At 41.1% G+C, this 16,394-nt stretch overlaps 1 protein-coding gene across 3 annotated transcripts in view; it reads right to left on the bottom strand.

The window, feature by feature from the left end:
* Positions 1 to 12,556, bottom strand: part of flt1 (fms related receptor tyrosine kinase 1) — a 30,717-nt gene extending 18,161 nt beyond the window's left edge. For 2 of the 3 annotated variants that reach the window (XM_017453409.3, XM_047150359.2), the window contains exons 1-11: positions 12,210 to 12,556; positions 9,436 to 9,532; positions 8,876 to 9,087; positions 7,706 to 7,830; positions 5,498 to 5,660; positions 5,261 to 5,397; positions 4,916 to 5,087; positions 4,705 to 4,822; positions 4,426 to 4,595; positions 4,163 to 4,310; positions 59 to 179 (exon numbers count right to left, since the gene is read on the bottom strand). In XM_017453409.3, the coding sequence (XP_017308898.1) occupies positions 59 to 179; positions 4,163 to 4,310; positions 4,426 to 4,595; positions 4,705 to 4,822; positions 4,916 to 5,087; positions 5,261 to 5,397; positions 5,498 to 5,660; positions 7,706 to 7,830; positions 8,876 to 9,087; positions 9,436 to 9,532; positions 12,210 to 12,267 (1,521 nt within the window). In that variant the 5' untranslated portion in view covers positions 12,268 to 12,556. Of the gene's footprint in view, positions 1 to 58; positions 180 to 1,282; positions 2,761 to 4,162; positions 4,311 to 4,425; positions 4,596 to 4,704; positions 4,823 to 4,915; positions 5,088 to 5,260; positions 5,398 to 5,497; positions 5,661 to 7,705; positions 7,831 to 8,875; positions 9,088 to 9,435; positions 9,533 to 12,209 lie in introns of those variants that run through there. The other variant, XM_017453411.3, reaches the window with a different exon arrangement.
* Between the last annotated feature and the right edge of the window lie 3,838 nt (positions 12,557 to 16,394).

Below are 16,394 nucleotides of genomic sequence, written 5' to 3'. Positions count from 1 at the left end.
TAAATGTGTCCATCATTCCTCTCCCCTTTCTGAATGTCCACCCATTAGTTGTTCTCACCTTATTCTTTCCCTGCAACGCTTCCTGTACGTGTGTGACGCTCAGTACGGGATTGTAGGTGGACGTGACCGCTGCCCCCTCTCTCACTGCAGTCCAGGACGAGGAAACCAGCTCCTCGCATCTTAGAGCCAAAAGACAGAAAAGAGACAAGAGGAAGAGAGAGGGACAGGACTTAGTTTAGCTGGAGGAGTGATGTCACGCCACACAGGTGTGAGACACAGCTGCAGCAGCGGGAAGAGGGAACTCCGGAAATATCTCATTGTCATCATCATCATCATCATCTGTCCCTTGGGAATTGCAATTCCTTGTTAACAGCATTCTTCTTGGCTTTCAGCGGAACTGTGAACTTTTTTTTTTAACCAATTGGATTGCAGTTTGTGCATATCAGGATTGGAGGGTGGTGGTGATTGTGCTTGCGTGTTGTACATTCAGGACACAAAGTTTTGTTTTTTTCTGAAGTGTCCTTGTTCTGTAATTAGCAGTGTCTAGTGCTTGGACATAGTGTGTAAACTTCCTCGAAACTAAATCACCCCCGTTCATAGCTTCACATTCTCAAAACTCAGTTCTTACCCACTGCCAAGAATATTATACATCCGTGAACTGTGTGTGATATGCTGGGTATCCATGTGTATAACTCTAACCCCCCTGACCACCCCCCCCCCTCACGCTGTCCTGCCCTGGCTCAGACTCCTCTCTCTCTGATTGCTCTTCCTCTTGGCAAAGATAGTGAGTGCCCATCTCCTGTGCTCCCGTTTCCCACCCTGATCGTGACACCAGCATTTCTCAACCACCCACTCAAACACACACACACACACACACACACACATAGAGCTCTCTCCCACGCCTCCCAGGAAATACATGCACTTACTCACGAACTAAAATCATATGTTCTAACACATATTCTCCCCTTTAATCATTCTTTTAAAGATAGACTCATCCACAATTCACACAAACGCACACATGCACATGCACACGCACACACACAAACACACACACACACACACACACATGTTCACTGTGTGCCTGAGTACAGTATTAGGAGCATACCGAATTTAAGCTACCCTGCATGCCTATCCTCATTAAAAGTTTTAGAAACAATAGAAATCCAAATATGTCAGTTTTATTTTTTAAATGAGCATCAGTTTATTTGCAAGAAGGTCAGTAATTAGATTAAACCTTCTCTCAGTAAGAATTTGCAAAACTAAAAAAAAAAAAAAGACCATATTGTACACATAAATTTGATTTTTAATATAAAACCACATACATTTGATAATAACACAGTATTTAGACAATACTTGAAATTTTATCAGCCGTCTTACACACCAGGCAATTATTTGCATTTATCATAAGTACGTTAGTGGTATAAAATTATTAAATATTAGGTTCATATATTACTCATAGAAAATCTGTATAAAAAGGATAAATCACATTGGGATAGACCCGTAAAAGTGAGAAACCTTAGTCTTGCACCCAAACACACAAATACACATTCACCTTGCATACACACACATACATACACACGCACACATACAGTATTCATATGCATACATACACACTCAAAAAGAAAATGTTCTTTCAACACAAATCATGGCCATGGGTAATTCTCAGCATTGCCACGATCAGGAATTCTTTGACAGAAATCTAGTGACAGGTTGATATGGGATGATGACAGTCATTTATTTCTGGCCCATGAAGCCCTACACAGCAGGCGCTCTGGGCCAGCTCTAGAGATTGTTCTGGACATAACGCGAAATTCCAAACAGTGAGTGCAAATGTCCACCTCTCTCCGAATGCTCACACTGACATATTGATCCAGAATACATGATCTGAACTCACAGCTTTTTTGTGGATGCTAGAACTACAACAGACAGGCTGGGGTTTGGAAACAGGCATGGTTCATACATCCATTATAGTACCACTCCAGGACATGAAAAAAAGCAAAAAGCAGCAGCAGAAAGGGTGGGCAGTGTGTGGATGGAATTGCACTTCTTCTGGCTCAAAAATGTCTGAGTGAGAGTTAAGACAGATTTTTTTTAAAAAGATTTTCACCATATGGAGGTGGAGAGAATAAATTAGAAAACACTTCCATGGTATGAATATGCGGACCCCTTCCTCTTGACTGCATCTCATCCTTATGGTGTCTGCGTTACCAGTGCAGCTCTGTCTCTGAAGCAGCTGACGTGGAAACAGTCCAGACTCTCACAGGAGGGTGCCATGGGTCTGCAGGGAGGTGGTGGTGTCATAGGAGGTGGTGGGGTTCAGGGATAGTTTTGGTGACTGGCTTGCTGACTGAATGCTACATGGAGTGTTGGGTGGAGGGGGGTAGGTTAGGATGCAGGTAGGAGGGTGGTTGGAGATGCTGGTCGAGTTGGAGGGGGGTTGGTGGAGGCTGTGGGATGAGGGGCTCTCAAGAATAGATCAAGCCCTTGAGGAAGCGGACTGTGCCACGTTTGAAGACGCAGGGACAATCATGCTGCTGGGAAGCCGCCTCGCGTCGGGGAGGAAGCCAAACAACGAGAGGAAAAGCGCTCTGATTTTCGCACAGGAAGTCCGTCTGCGCCTCCTGCCCGGCTGAGATAAGAGCGCTGCCGTTCCCATGGCCGAGGCTTGAGCCTGTCCAGCGCTAGGAGGCCTGCCCGGCCCACAGCGCCTCTCTCCCTGCGCCTCCTCCGCCTCAGCGTCAGGCCAGCCGCGCTGGGCTGCTACAAAGAATAAGGGCCTCGGTCAGGATCCTGCCAGTGATCAGCTCTCAATAACACTTTCAATAATACCACTTGAAATCAATGGCATCTTTTCTTTTGCACAACAAACAATTTCTTATTAAATAGATAATTAGTGAATGAACCTTAGTATATAACGAGATATATAACATTTTGTCAATTTAGTTTTTTTAAGGAACCTCTAACTATTGCAAAATGAGTGAATTTATAAAGCTGTGTGTACTCTACGGCACCAGTTTAGGCTACAGTCCTTTTTTTTTTTTTTTTCTTATTTCATTGACATTTTTCTTTTACACCATTTTCAGGATGTAGAATTCAATAGCATGGCCAAAATATGAGGCAAGACAAAGGTCTAGAGTCACCGCGCTATGAAACTGCAATGGCATGTAATAAAGGGATGTATTATATAAAAAAGGAGCTAAGAAACACCAGTTAAATTTAAATTCTGCACATTGATTTGTGCATATCATACTGACATGATCTGGGTATGGGAATAAGTGTTCAGAAATTTGGAACCAATAACAGATGAACAGATAATAGCTTGACTCCTCGACCTTTGTCTGTCTGTGTGTACATGTGTATAGAAAAGCCATAATGGGAGTTTCTTCTCTTGTGAATAGTGCTGGCTTGGCTTTTCTCATGAGAATGCGGAATAGTTTGTGTATGACACATTAGGAAAGCCATGACAGGATGCGCCCGACCAATCAGAATAATAAACAGGCTGCGTTCTGCAGGGGAAGTTCATTAAATCATGGCGTTTGATTTAGAAACCAGCTAATCGTTATTGTAAGCACGGAACTCGCCTCTTTTGAAGTTTTTTTTTTTCTTTTTTTCTGAGCTTTCAACTTTAGGTTACACTGAGTTCTATGTCTGTACCAGGCACACATTCATGCAAACATACACACACACATAATCACTTGTTCACACAAAAATGAATAGACACACACATGAAAGAGCTCCTTAACCATCTGTTCTAGAGGCTAAAAGGAAACCCTGTCTGAACTCATGCTGAAATAGACAAAACACATCTCCTTTCACAAACAAACAGACACATACATAAGACACTGTTACTATAGGCACAGGCAAAAACAAACTAATTGTACACACTATGACCAGGTACAGGGTGAAAATGAGTTACATAAAATAGCAATTAAAGAATCTCTAGAAGGATATCTAAGTTGGTTTGGTGTGGGAATCTAATCCATGACGATATAAAATGACTTGGCGGTTTGTTTGTGTGTCTAAGAAAGTAGGATATAGAATCCATCCAACAAAAATACAACTGCAGCTAAATCTGTGCTGGCTTATAGCCCAAGTGCAGTGTGTGCACCACTTCTTGTTACATTAGGTGTACAGTATGTGCTCAGGAGAGTGTGACACTTACAAGCCTTTAGTAGGGCAGCGATGCCAGAGCCATTGGATTTGAGGTGGCGGGATGCCGTGAACGGTGCAGCGGAAGACTTGCCTGCTGGACCGTGGCATGGTTGCTGTGTCCCGCACTGCCACAGCTTTCTCTGCAATCTGAGGCTTAACTGTGAGTGGGAAGAGAACAACATAGACCTTCAGTTCACGACCCATAACTTATGGATGCCAACAAGAGACCCATTAAATAAAAGTGAAAATTCTGGTCATTGGAGACAAGCTTACCGTTCACAACAAGTGAGAGTGTGAGGTTCTGATGAAGGCCAAACTGTTGGATTCGAGTGAGGATGGTATAGTCCCCTGCATCCTCCTCTGCAACGTCTCGAATCACCAGGGAATTGCCTTCTACGTGGTAACGTGAACACTGCTCAGCCGCCACCTTCCCATCTTTCCACCTGGACATCGATCAAACAAAGAGAGGCTTATAAAATTGAAAGCACACCCATATATCTATTTTACATTTTGGGATAGAGTATGTGCTATTTCCATTTCCCACTGACTTACCAGATGACTTCAGGTTCAGGGAAAGCCCGTAATTTGGGGGACAGGCGAAAGGATTTCTGCCCTGCATTCACCTGTACCAGTGGACCATCTCTATGCTTTAACTTGATGAAGGGCTTATCTGAGGAGCAAAAGACCCATTACATATTAGACACACATAAAGAGTTGACTTTTTCAAACTTTTTGCTCTTGTGATGGGATTTTTAAACCTTACCATAAACTATAACTGAGGTGTTGACTTCCCGCTTTGCTGGTCCACTTGTTACATGGCACGTGTACATTCCTTTATCAGCCTTGTGCAGTTTATGGACAGTGAGGATGCTGTAGAACACCACGTTGGTCCTGCTCTGTGTTATACGCCGAATGATTGAGACCGTACTATTGGCCTACAGACAGAAACAATGCAGAAAAAAAAATTCATGAAGTTCTGCAGATTTTTTTGGTTAACAAAGTTTAGATAAGATAAGATGCTGATAATATGCATAAACGGATTATGTTATGTCAAATCAGAACCTTACGTTTATGCTCTGATAGTCTGTTGGACGTGAGTTTAACTAACCTTTCCAGGGTAACTCCAGTTGATGTTCACTCTCGAGTTAAACTCCGCTATAACGGTACAGTTTAAGGCCAGCCGCTCGCCTTGCAGAGCCTGTTCCAAGCCAGTGCTGTTCAGATATACCTTTTGGATCTTATTCACTGGAACGTGTCAAACAAAGTTTCACATTAACTGACAATTCAGTCCATTTGCGAGATCAATATTAGTCTATGAGTAATTTTGTCAACACTGTTATCGTACCTGGTCTGTAAGTCAAGAACTTGTTGGTGTATTTTGTTCCATTGATGATGGTTTCGCAGGAAAAAAGGCCAATGTAGAAGTACGTGGGGCTTCGGATAACAAAGCCCTTTCTGTTATTCCAAATGATGTTCCTCTGATCGGTGCCAATTTTTCGGTCAGGAAACTGTAATGATTGGAACATGAATCATTCAGCTTAACAGGAACCCTTGCAGCTATTAATATGCCTAAAAGATAAAGTAAAATTAACTAAAGTTAAACAACCTACTTGTGATATCTAGCCAACAGTACTGTATTTTAATGTCTACTCAGTTAAAATAAGACAGATTTGGTAACAAGGTAGTGTCTGCCAGAAATTCTTGGAGAGCTGTATTATGATTTTGTTTTCTTCCAAATCCAGAGGAGGAAATGTTTACTGGAGGAGCTGTGACAGCTTGGAAGTGCCCTGCCCTTTCTCAAGGGATCAGGTGGACACCTCCTTCCCAGTGTGAACAGGTCAATACCATGAATGTGTTAGCTAAGCCCTTTTCAATGTGTTCCCATACAGGTCTTACATAGCCAATGCTTCCTGTTTTAAGTTCTTACAATCTACATGCATAGTATAAGATGCCCCCTCCACTCCTCTTCCAGAATCCTTCATACAGAGCCTGAGAGTGTTGAGGATGTGGAAACGTGACTCCAGTCCATCGCCTCACATCCTGTTACTACAGGATATAGACACTGCGGCTGGGGCCCTCAGGTCAATCTCTGGAAGGGCCCCCCTGGCCACTTTCACAGCTTATGTGAGAGTTTGACCCCCAGAGTATTGTTCCCCCTCATGCAAGAGGTGCGAGATTAAAGATATTCATCTGCAAAAAAAAAAAAAAAAAAAAAAAACCTTTCCGGAAGTTTGAGTGGGAGATCAAGATAGCCTTGTATTTTTAGACTGATTACCTTTGCATAGGGTCAAGTAGTACATAAACAGAGCAAGCTGAAATTAAATGGGAACCTTTTTTCAGGCCAAGGGGAGGAGAGGGATGCAATATCGATGGCAGATCCCAAAACAGCTCCCATCCTGAAAGCAGAGCCAAAAGGAGTGCAAAGGGAACTGGTCATTTTGCTCCTTTCCGCTCTCGTCCAATCTGACACTCATCCTGAAGTGTTTTTCTTTTACTCTCAGAGGCACCGATAGCCGTAAATGCCATAAACAGCTCGCCCCATAGAGAGACACTTCACAATTTGTACGATAGATTAAGTCATATTCATTATACCAATTAATGTCTAATAATTGGCTGGGTTGATGCAACCAGCTGTAGAAGACATCAGAATTTCCCCAGGTACAAGGGCATTAAGATGGAGGCACTTAGACCCCCACGTCCTGTCTACATCTCCAGGGCTTTACATGGTGCCAGCAAGACGGAGGAAGCCGGGGGCGCCACTCTCTCTGCCTGCTGGCGTAAGACAGGTATCTTTGTCACACACGAGGCCAGTGAAGGACTCGTCTCTATACACAAACTCACACCCAGTCACACGCATCCTCCCACACGCAAACAGATCCGTGCTCCTTCCCTAGAGCCGGGCCAATGACAGGAACATGACTGACTTGTTGAGTCTCATCATGTAGCAAAGGACGGGAGAAGATTATGGTAGAAAACCGTTGGATAGGATGGACAGAGATCATGGGGTTGGGAGAGGAACTGTTATGATGAACATGGGTGGAGAGGGTGATGAGATGTGAAGGAAGAGAGCGTGCGATAAGGTTCTTGGGAGAGGAAGAATGAGACCATGAGAAACTGCAATATTGCCAGTGGATACTGGGTGGAGATGAATGGGAGATACAGTGTTTCCAAACACATGTTTAATGCAGTTTGCACAATCTTTGCACAATCACTATTCACTGCGATAAATGAGTAGACATTACTGGACATCTGAGCAGACTGAATAATGAAATAATGGAAAAATGTTTTGTAATATTGTGGTTTTAAGGGCTATCAGTGGATAAAACAGATGAATAAAGGAAATGGGGAAGATACTGGGTGGAGAACCATGATAAAAATGGGTTCAGAAGATTTTCCTGACCATAATTATGTTGATAATGATGATGACATATGAATGGCGGTGGAGCAAATGTGTCACATGTACAACACAAGAGTGGATAACGTGGCCAGATGAGATTAATTTGAGAATGATTTTGGATTATGTCTTGGAGCTACTCATAGCAAAAGTACTCACTTTGATCAATGAGACTTTTGTTTCAGGGTTAGTGACCCTGCAGGGGAACACTAAGTCTTGTCCTTCCTTCATGTAGACCACGTCTGGGATCTCTTTCTGCACCTTTACAAAGGGCTGCCGGCTATCTGAAACCCAAACACTGGGGTCAGGAAAAAACATATACACTTTCCATTGAGCACTCAAACTTAGTCACCACATACCACACACACAATTTGATTGCAGATAACTATAGCAAGAAATATTGTTTGCTAGCTATCAAAAGCCTTGTTTGTTGTTTGTAAGCTTGGTTGCACTTTCTTTTGCAGCTAGAATCATCTTGTGGAATTGAAAGTGCTTGGGTGTTGCTCGCTCCATTGTTTGTTACTCTAGCATTATTAAAGGAAAGATAAAAAAAAATCTCTGAACATTTTAACAAAAGTACCCCAAGGACTACTGGATGCAGGGGTTTCCTTGATGTGCTTTGATTCCATAAAAAAGAGGGAGGGAGAAGCTTAATGGACATGGCCACAAGAGCAATTGATGGCCCTCGGAGGCCTTGTTAGGTGACTGGGGGCTTATTTTACTGACTCAAAGTTCTTGTATCTATGACATTTTTGCTGCTTCATTATGCATGATGCTGCTTTCCAGCAAATCTCTGCTGTCCCTGGATGCTCCCTCAGTTTAGTACCCATCTCTTTCACCTTCATTTACAAGCAGTTATAAACACTCAGCCCTTCTCTGCCAAGGGAGACATCCTATTCCCTCATCCCTGTCCCTCGCCAGCCCCCCATGAGCAGCACAGGATGCGGACAGCAGGGCTGAGCGAGGGAGATAAGACCTGCTGCCTTGGGAAAGGCTGCCCAGGAGCTGTGCCTTTCGACAGCTGGGGCTATTTCTGTCCCCCCCCATACCCCCCCACCCCCCACCCCACCCCGCCAAGGTAGCACTTAAATGAAAGTTACAGGTTATATTTAGACAAGAAATGGGGAGACAGTGAGAAACCATGCCAGACCCATTCACTTAGTCGGATGTGCTGTTCTGGGAGAAAATTATGTTGAGATATTATTGGCTTCCTTTCGCATCCTGTTTAGCCTTAACAAGTAGAAGTGGTTGGTGAGTACACCAGGGCTTGGAGCAGGACATTGAGGATCTCACTACCTTTGACGATAAATGGCACATGGAGCCTCTTACCTGTGATGAAGATGTAGACAGAGGTGTGTTTGTGCTGCTTGTGGGAATAGCGGCAGCGGTAGGAGCCTGTATGCTGGGCTAAAGCAGGGCTGAGGATAAGGCTGCTGCAGTACAGGTTTTTCCGCTTGCCACAACGAGTCTCTTCTACATGAGCACTTGGGTGGCTCTTGCTCACACCCGTGGGGTACACCCACTCCAGCTCCCATCGCCCCCTGTAAAATTGGTGGTTTATGTTACCTTACAATATGCTAGTTGATGTTTGTCACAGTCCTGGATGAAAATGGTGTACCGATGCAACCTTTCAACAACTCTTTATCTTATAATCATCTTATATTGGTCTGTGAATTAATCTTGGTTTCTGGAGTCATATTTACCTGTGTGTTCAGTATGGATTCATTTGCCCCTCTACTATTTTTCACAAAACATTCATTCCCATGCGCAAAGAATTAATGCATAGTTTTAATGCATGGCCTGAGTCAGCAACCTCTCAATAGTCCAGATGTATAAAGTCTGTCTGTCTCCAGACCTAATGAGCCTCTGAAATAATCTGGGATTTTCACCTGCAGTTCAGCTGCAGCATCTGGTTCTTCTCCAGGATGATCTGTCGTTCAGTTACATTCAGTACTGGAGAGCTGAACCTTCCTTTATTGTCTGCATCTTTCAGATGGAAAAGAAAAATACATCTTTAAGAGCTGTTGTGCTTGGGAGCAAGAAAGACACTCATAACCTATGTGCTTCATCGTGTTTAAATCACATATATTCACAGAAACTTATCATTTACACCAATTTATTACCATATAATTAATAGATAGCCACTGACAGCATGGGGAAGTCCGTGTCATTTGAAAAAGAATAGTTTGTAATTATGTGCTGAAAATCATTTCATCAAAATACTCGAAATTCCACTTGAATTCCACTTTCATATTTGCTTTTATATTGGACCAGCCAGCCATTTCGAAAGTAAATACCCCCATTGTCTCTAAGCCTGCAGAGATAAATTATGAAGGGGAAGGGAAATATGATTTCACAAGTCCAGGATCAATTTGAGTAATATCTTACCTTTGTATGTTATCACATTTGATTTCAAAACCTCTGCAGTAATTAAGAGACTATGGTTTAATCATTTAATTCGTTACAATGTAATCCCTGATCATTTTATATGCATGTGTACACAATGTTTTTAAAATATTATTGCTGTTGTATTCATACCCTCTAAAAACTAAAGTGTCCTGAAGCTGAAAACACAACGACCCACAAGTCAACATTTAGATGAATGACGATGATTATACATGCCACGTATGGTCTGTTTGGAAGTATCAATCTGTTTTCTTACTTAAAACACAATGTGTTCCCAAACACGGTCTTAATACATCCTGGTCTGGAGTTTGCTGGTGGCTTTCGCCATTGTCCATGCCAAACTCACCGCTTCATTTCCTTGCCAGCATTCTCACATGGCGCCTATATACTAAGCTGCTGTTTCAATTTAAAGAAGGAAGCTGAGTCAATTAGTTCCACACGACATGAAACCATGGCAATATAATGGCTGGATGCCCAGGTCTCAATCAGCATATTCTACACACTCCAAAGCGAGCCTTTGTTGCTAATTACACTGTAAAGGTCATAGCAGTGGTAACATAACATTTTACATCGGTTGGCTATTAAATCAGTAGAAGGACCACACGATTGGGAGGGAAACAAGTATAAGCCTGTGTCTTCTCGATCAAGCAGAGACGATTTCTCTGCATCAACACACCTGAGTCAAACCACCAGGTAGTGACCAGGTTTAATAAATGAGCAAACAGGAAAATCAGTTAAAGTTTCCCTGCAGACCCAGAGTTGGTCTCCCCTATTGTTCCATGTTATAATGACCTGCAAAAAAAACAGCAGCTGTGTGAACAGTTTTGTAGTGGACAGGGTTATAACAGCGACAAACATGACCAAATGACCTTAAAGACTGTCAAGTCCACGCTGGCATTTTTAAAATGTTTTGAAAACGCTGCATATCTTATATTAAAAAAGGACGACTCATTTTTAGACTATTACACACACTATGCTCTCTAATGAAATATATCAAATTACGTGTCAAAGTTTAGAAGTGCGACTTTTTGAAAGCATTTTAGTGTCATTTTAATCAACATTTACGCTGAACTGAATCTGACCACCTAAAGATGAACCTTTGGGAACTTATAGTGTATTAAGTATAAGTGTATATATATTCTTCTTATTATTTTTTTGCAACTTACTTTTAAGGTGTAACGCTTTTTTACATCTAGCTTAAACAGTTTGCTCCTTCATTCATGACCTGAAGTCATTTAATGACCAAAGAGCAGTTCATAATAAATTGCAGCTTGATTGAATGTTTTTGTTAGTCAGCCTCTCAGAGATAAGAAACTGATTTGCCCTAGAGTGCGACTAGGATTGATGGAGGAATTGAGGTTACAACTGAGGTAAAGCTTGCTGGCTGGGAGGCAGGTTTGAAAAACAGCCGTGTAAAAAAGCAGAGGAGTGACGCAGAGTTTCGGCCTCTATATTTCCTTCCCTCGGGGGTCTGTTTTATTCATAAGCGCTGATTAGCTGCGGGGCCTGCACGCGCACTTCCAAAGTTTCCTTGCGGTGGTCGTGACCCCGCAGTCATTTATATTAGAAAGTCATTATGTTCAGGAAATAAACGCCCTCTGCGACTGAACAGGGGCCAAAACAGGAGCACACAGGGCTTTCCGTTATGAAATCTTTCAACATTTTAGACCTGTACAAATTCTCTGGGTTCACTTTTATTAGAGCAATAATAATAATAATAATAATAATAATAATAATAATAATAATAATAATAACTGCCTTATAAAAAAAAACCCTTACTGCAGTGGTACAGTGTCTGAGTTATATAACCAATGCATAGTTATTTTTGCTGTGTACTCTTTAGTTAGAGGAGGAAAAAAGCTGGTAAAATGTCGGAACCTTTTGTATATGCAATAAAATACAAACAAATTCCTTGTTTACTTGTGCAAACAAATTGTTGTTTAATATATCCTTTAATTATTTATTAGAACGTGCGTGCGTCATAATAAAGTTGTTGTTTTGAATACAAGCTAATAATTCTGTAAAAGTCACATCTGTCCTCTATGCATATTGACAATAGATGTACCTGCAGGTTTTATGCTCCACTGAGCAGTTACGCATTTCTAACTCACTAACAAGCTGGTTTTAAATTTAATTCATTTGGTGAGTTTTGTGAATGACGTTATAGCCTATATGGACAATATTTGCATGCATTAAGTATTGTTATTATTATTATTATTATTATTATTATTATTAGTTGTTGTTGTCAAACACCTACCTTTGGTCACTACTCGGCTCGTCAGTCCACACAGCATCACTAAAAAGATCTCCAACATTTTCTGGGTGATAAAAAGTTCCTGTTCTTGAAAATCAGTTTAATTTTCGGTTTGTTTTGTTTGTTTCCTCCGCGAGATTGTTTTCACAGCAGACACCGTTCACAGTTTTTTTTAAAGCAGACAGTGTCCGGTCCTCCGGTTATAATCAAAATTGCTCGCGCGCGCGGTGTAAGCAGAGTTCTAGTAAGTGTCCGTTCTGGAGAGGTGCGAGGTCGCGTCACTTGTGAAATTTCCCCACACACACACACGCGCGCGCGCTCTTTCTCTCTCTCTCTCTCGTCCATTGTGGGCTGTACGCTGGGAATTTATTCATTTCCCAGTGCTACCGTGGTTTCCGGTACACTGACACACCCATCAATACGACCGGACCCGACGCGGTCAGACCTGCGCGCGCTCATGAACAAATTAACCTATTACGGGGACGTTTTTACTGTAATTTCTACAGTGACCTTCCTGTCATTTAATTACAGTTATGTAACGCAATTATACAATACAGGAAAATACTGTATTTAAAAAAAATAAATAATACAGTAATTTACCGGATGCATTTACCAGTTGAATGCTGTAATTTTTTTTTTTTACAGTATATTACTTGATTGTGTGAATTTGATATTTTTGGAGGAAATACATAAATTACTGTATGCCCAGTATATTTAGCTGAATGTGAATTACTGGCATCGGAATTTTAAATTGAAATTTAAACGACTTAGTATTTGAACAAGGTTTGCCATCTATGTTGTATAATAACTTAATTCGGTTATGATGATACAAAACATATCAAAAATCATTTGCAATGTACTGATAAATCTTGGAAAACTGGTCAACTTCCTTATTCACATACATTAATGGACACTGTGAGAACATGATCCTAAAAACAATGCAAAGTTAATTTTGTGCATATTTATTTGTACAAACTTCACAACATCCCATATTTGCCAACATGGCCCTTCAAACGATACAGAAATATGAACAGAAGTTGATCAACATGGTCATCATGAGACCGTTTCAAATGTCACAAAGACACAATATTTCAACACTTCATGAACAGGCCAACATGGCCGAACAGCAAGGCCCCATGTGAGCGAAACTAACTAAACTGCTAAACTTCTGAAAAAGAAAATGGAAAATGCTTCAGGTCCAGATCTTATTGAAAAGAACAAAGAGGAGATTTAATTACATTATTTAAAAAAATAAATAAATGTAAAACGTTCATGATAGATAGAGTTAGAGATAGACAGATGGATGATGTATACAGTTAGACAGTGCAAATAGTGTGGCGAGGCCAGACAGCAAGGTGGGCTGAGTGCCCACACACAACCTTGCCTTCAATGCTGGTAAATGGTCTGCACTTATATAGCGCTTTTTAACCTTAGCAGTCCTACAAAGCTCTTTACACTGGTTCTCATTCACCCATTCACACACACCAATGGTAATGCAAGGTGCTAATTTGCAATCGGGAGCAACTTGGGGTTCAGTGTCTAGCCCAGGGACACTTCGGCATGTGGAGTCATGTGGGCCAGGAATCGAACCGCCAGCCCTACAATTAGTGGACAACCCGCTCTACCACCTGAGCGCTATAGAGCAAATGTTCTTAACGTTGTGCAACTTCCTCAGACACTGTTTGAAATATGTGTGCTTTCTCTCAAAACTGAGTGTCCACAGACGAATGAGTGGCCCAAACTGGATGGTTAGCACCGGATAATGATTAACATATTGGTGCTTTGGCCTCAGAGGATTGTCACGAATAGTTTCTCTCAAAAATATAAGTAGTCCTCGATCATTACCTTTAAGTAAGCGATCTGTCCAGAAGAAATGGCAAGTGCACAAGTGAACTCTACCATCTGCCGCAGCCGTAAGACAAGTTGCCACACGTTATTATCAGCTGGGCTCCTTATTTGGTCTCCAATTAACACTGGAAGTAATCTCAGGAAACACCAGTTCTGAACAGCATGCCCTCCAAGTTTATCACTGCCAGGACTCATCTGACATGGCTCATCATGTGCATCATTGCCTAAGTACCTGAATTGATTTAGCCTTCTGTTAACCGTCCTACAGAGAAGATACAACAGTAAACATCAAACAACAACAGCAAAAAACATATTTGAACGTTTACAAACTCTAGTTTTCATATTTGATGTCTGATTTCCAATACAAATTACAGAGGAACAGTAATTTAATAATTTGCAACAAGAATGTTTTCAGAATCAAAAGGCATGATCAGACCATTATTTTGAAATAATGAACATGATAAATCAGGAAAGATTAGTAGAAACCTCAGGGTTTTTTTCATGCCAAGAGTTGAAAAAAAATAGCATCCATTCTAATTTTTGAGAAAAAATGTATTCAAAATTTTAAATACAAAGAAATTATTCTCCATTTGTGACACGCCCATGTTCTGTCTGCATGTCTTTTATGTTTGTTAGAGGTTGACTTCATATCAAATACTTCCAGGCTGCCCATACTATGTCTGAATAGGATGTCTACTTCATAAATTGCATGAAATTTATAGAAATATATGGTTCAGATTACTCAAACCATATATGGAAATGGAAGAGTCCTTATATGGTCACCAATGGAGCCTGGATGTCATCTAGTGGATAAGTTTGGTACTTTTTTGACATCTCAAAAAAACATGTTTTGTAAAATATATGTATTTTTGGTTTTCATTGAAATTGTCCAATAAATCCTCAGCTGTGGAATGGCCCAGGAACTGAGAACAATAGTAGAGGGAGAAAATGTACGTTCCCTTTTCATCCGTGGTCCAGTGCCTGACCTGGAGGTCTAGTTGTTGTTTTTTACGCAATACGTAATTTACATAATATGCTGCCGACGTATATGCTGCGAATTATCACGTGAACAAGCAAACCCACAACGAAAGAATACTAAAAATCATATGATGTTAATTAGACAGTTTTAATTTGATAAAGTATTTAGATATGCCTAAGTCAAAGTTTCAACTAAAATTTAAGACCTCTTATAAGTAAAAAAATTTAAAAATAATAAATAAATAAATAAATAAATAAAAGACTTTTAAAGTCTTTTTATGTCCTTAAAATTAAAAATTCAAATTGAATACTTTTTAAGGATTCACGGGAACCCTGGATAAGCTGTCCTACCTTGGACTCATCAGATAATAACACATTTTGCCACATGGTTTGGGGTCATTTAGGTGGGCTTGAATGTTTTTTCCCCCCTTCCATCTAGTCACCCTACCCCCCCAGACATGTGAACAATACAAGAGATTGTTGTCACATGCAGGGAGTGACCAGGACTTGCAGATATTCCTGCTCTGCTTTAACGTTGCCATAGGACTCTTGGCAGCCTCCTTGATAAGTTTACCTCTTGTCCTGTTTTTGGTCATGTCTCTTTGGTGCAACATTTTCTTCATGGTCTTTACCTCCCTCTCCCTCTCTCCTTCTGTTGAGCCACACATGATTTAATGGGGATGCCAGTGATCCTGACCCTTTCTACTCTCTGGACCTGCCTGATCCATCCTGATGCCCTACCTCTGGATGGCGCTCTCATCAACTGGAGTCTACAGCCTAGAGATTGCTGAGGATGAGGTACTTCGCTTGAAGTACCATGGAAATGGTTTTGGACCTCAATTCCACACGGACATTCTTGCTGTGGTTGCTGGGACTACGGTTGCGACTATGGCCTTAGAAGTGCAGTTTTGCACTCAGGTCTCCTTTAATGAACAGTGGACTAGTTCAACAAAATAGACTTCATATAAAAACCATAATAAACTTTCTTTTACTTTCACACTATCCGTTGTTACCGAAATGAGGACGGGTTCCCTTCTGAGTCTGGTTCCTCTCAAGGTTTCTTCCTCATATCATCTCAGGGAGTTTTTCCTTGCCACCGTCGCTACCAGCTCGCTCATTAGGTATAAATTCACACACTTAAAATCTCTAATCTGTGTTTATATATTTCTGTAAAGCTGCTTTGAGACAACGTCCATTGTTAAGCGCTATACAAGTAAAATTGAATTGAATTGAATTGAATGATGGCTTTCACTGTGTTCCATGGTTCCTGTTCATGCTTTCTACGCACCATGGCTTCAGCAGTCAGATGAAAGCAAGAAGATGTCAAGAAAATCCAACAGCTGATCGTTATTTGGATTTAAT

This window comes from Ictalurus punctatus, chromosome 23 (assembly GCF_001660625.3).
Source record: "Ictalurus punctatus breed USDA103 chromosome 23, Coco_2.0, whole genome shotgun sequence".
NCBI classification, from domain to species: Eukaryota; Metazoa; Chordata; class Actinopteri; order Siluriformes; family Ictaluridae; genus Ictalurus; species Ictalurus punctatus.
Note: the sequence above shows the minus strand (reverse complement) of the source record. Positions and strands in the feature narration are given on the sequence as shown.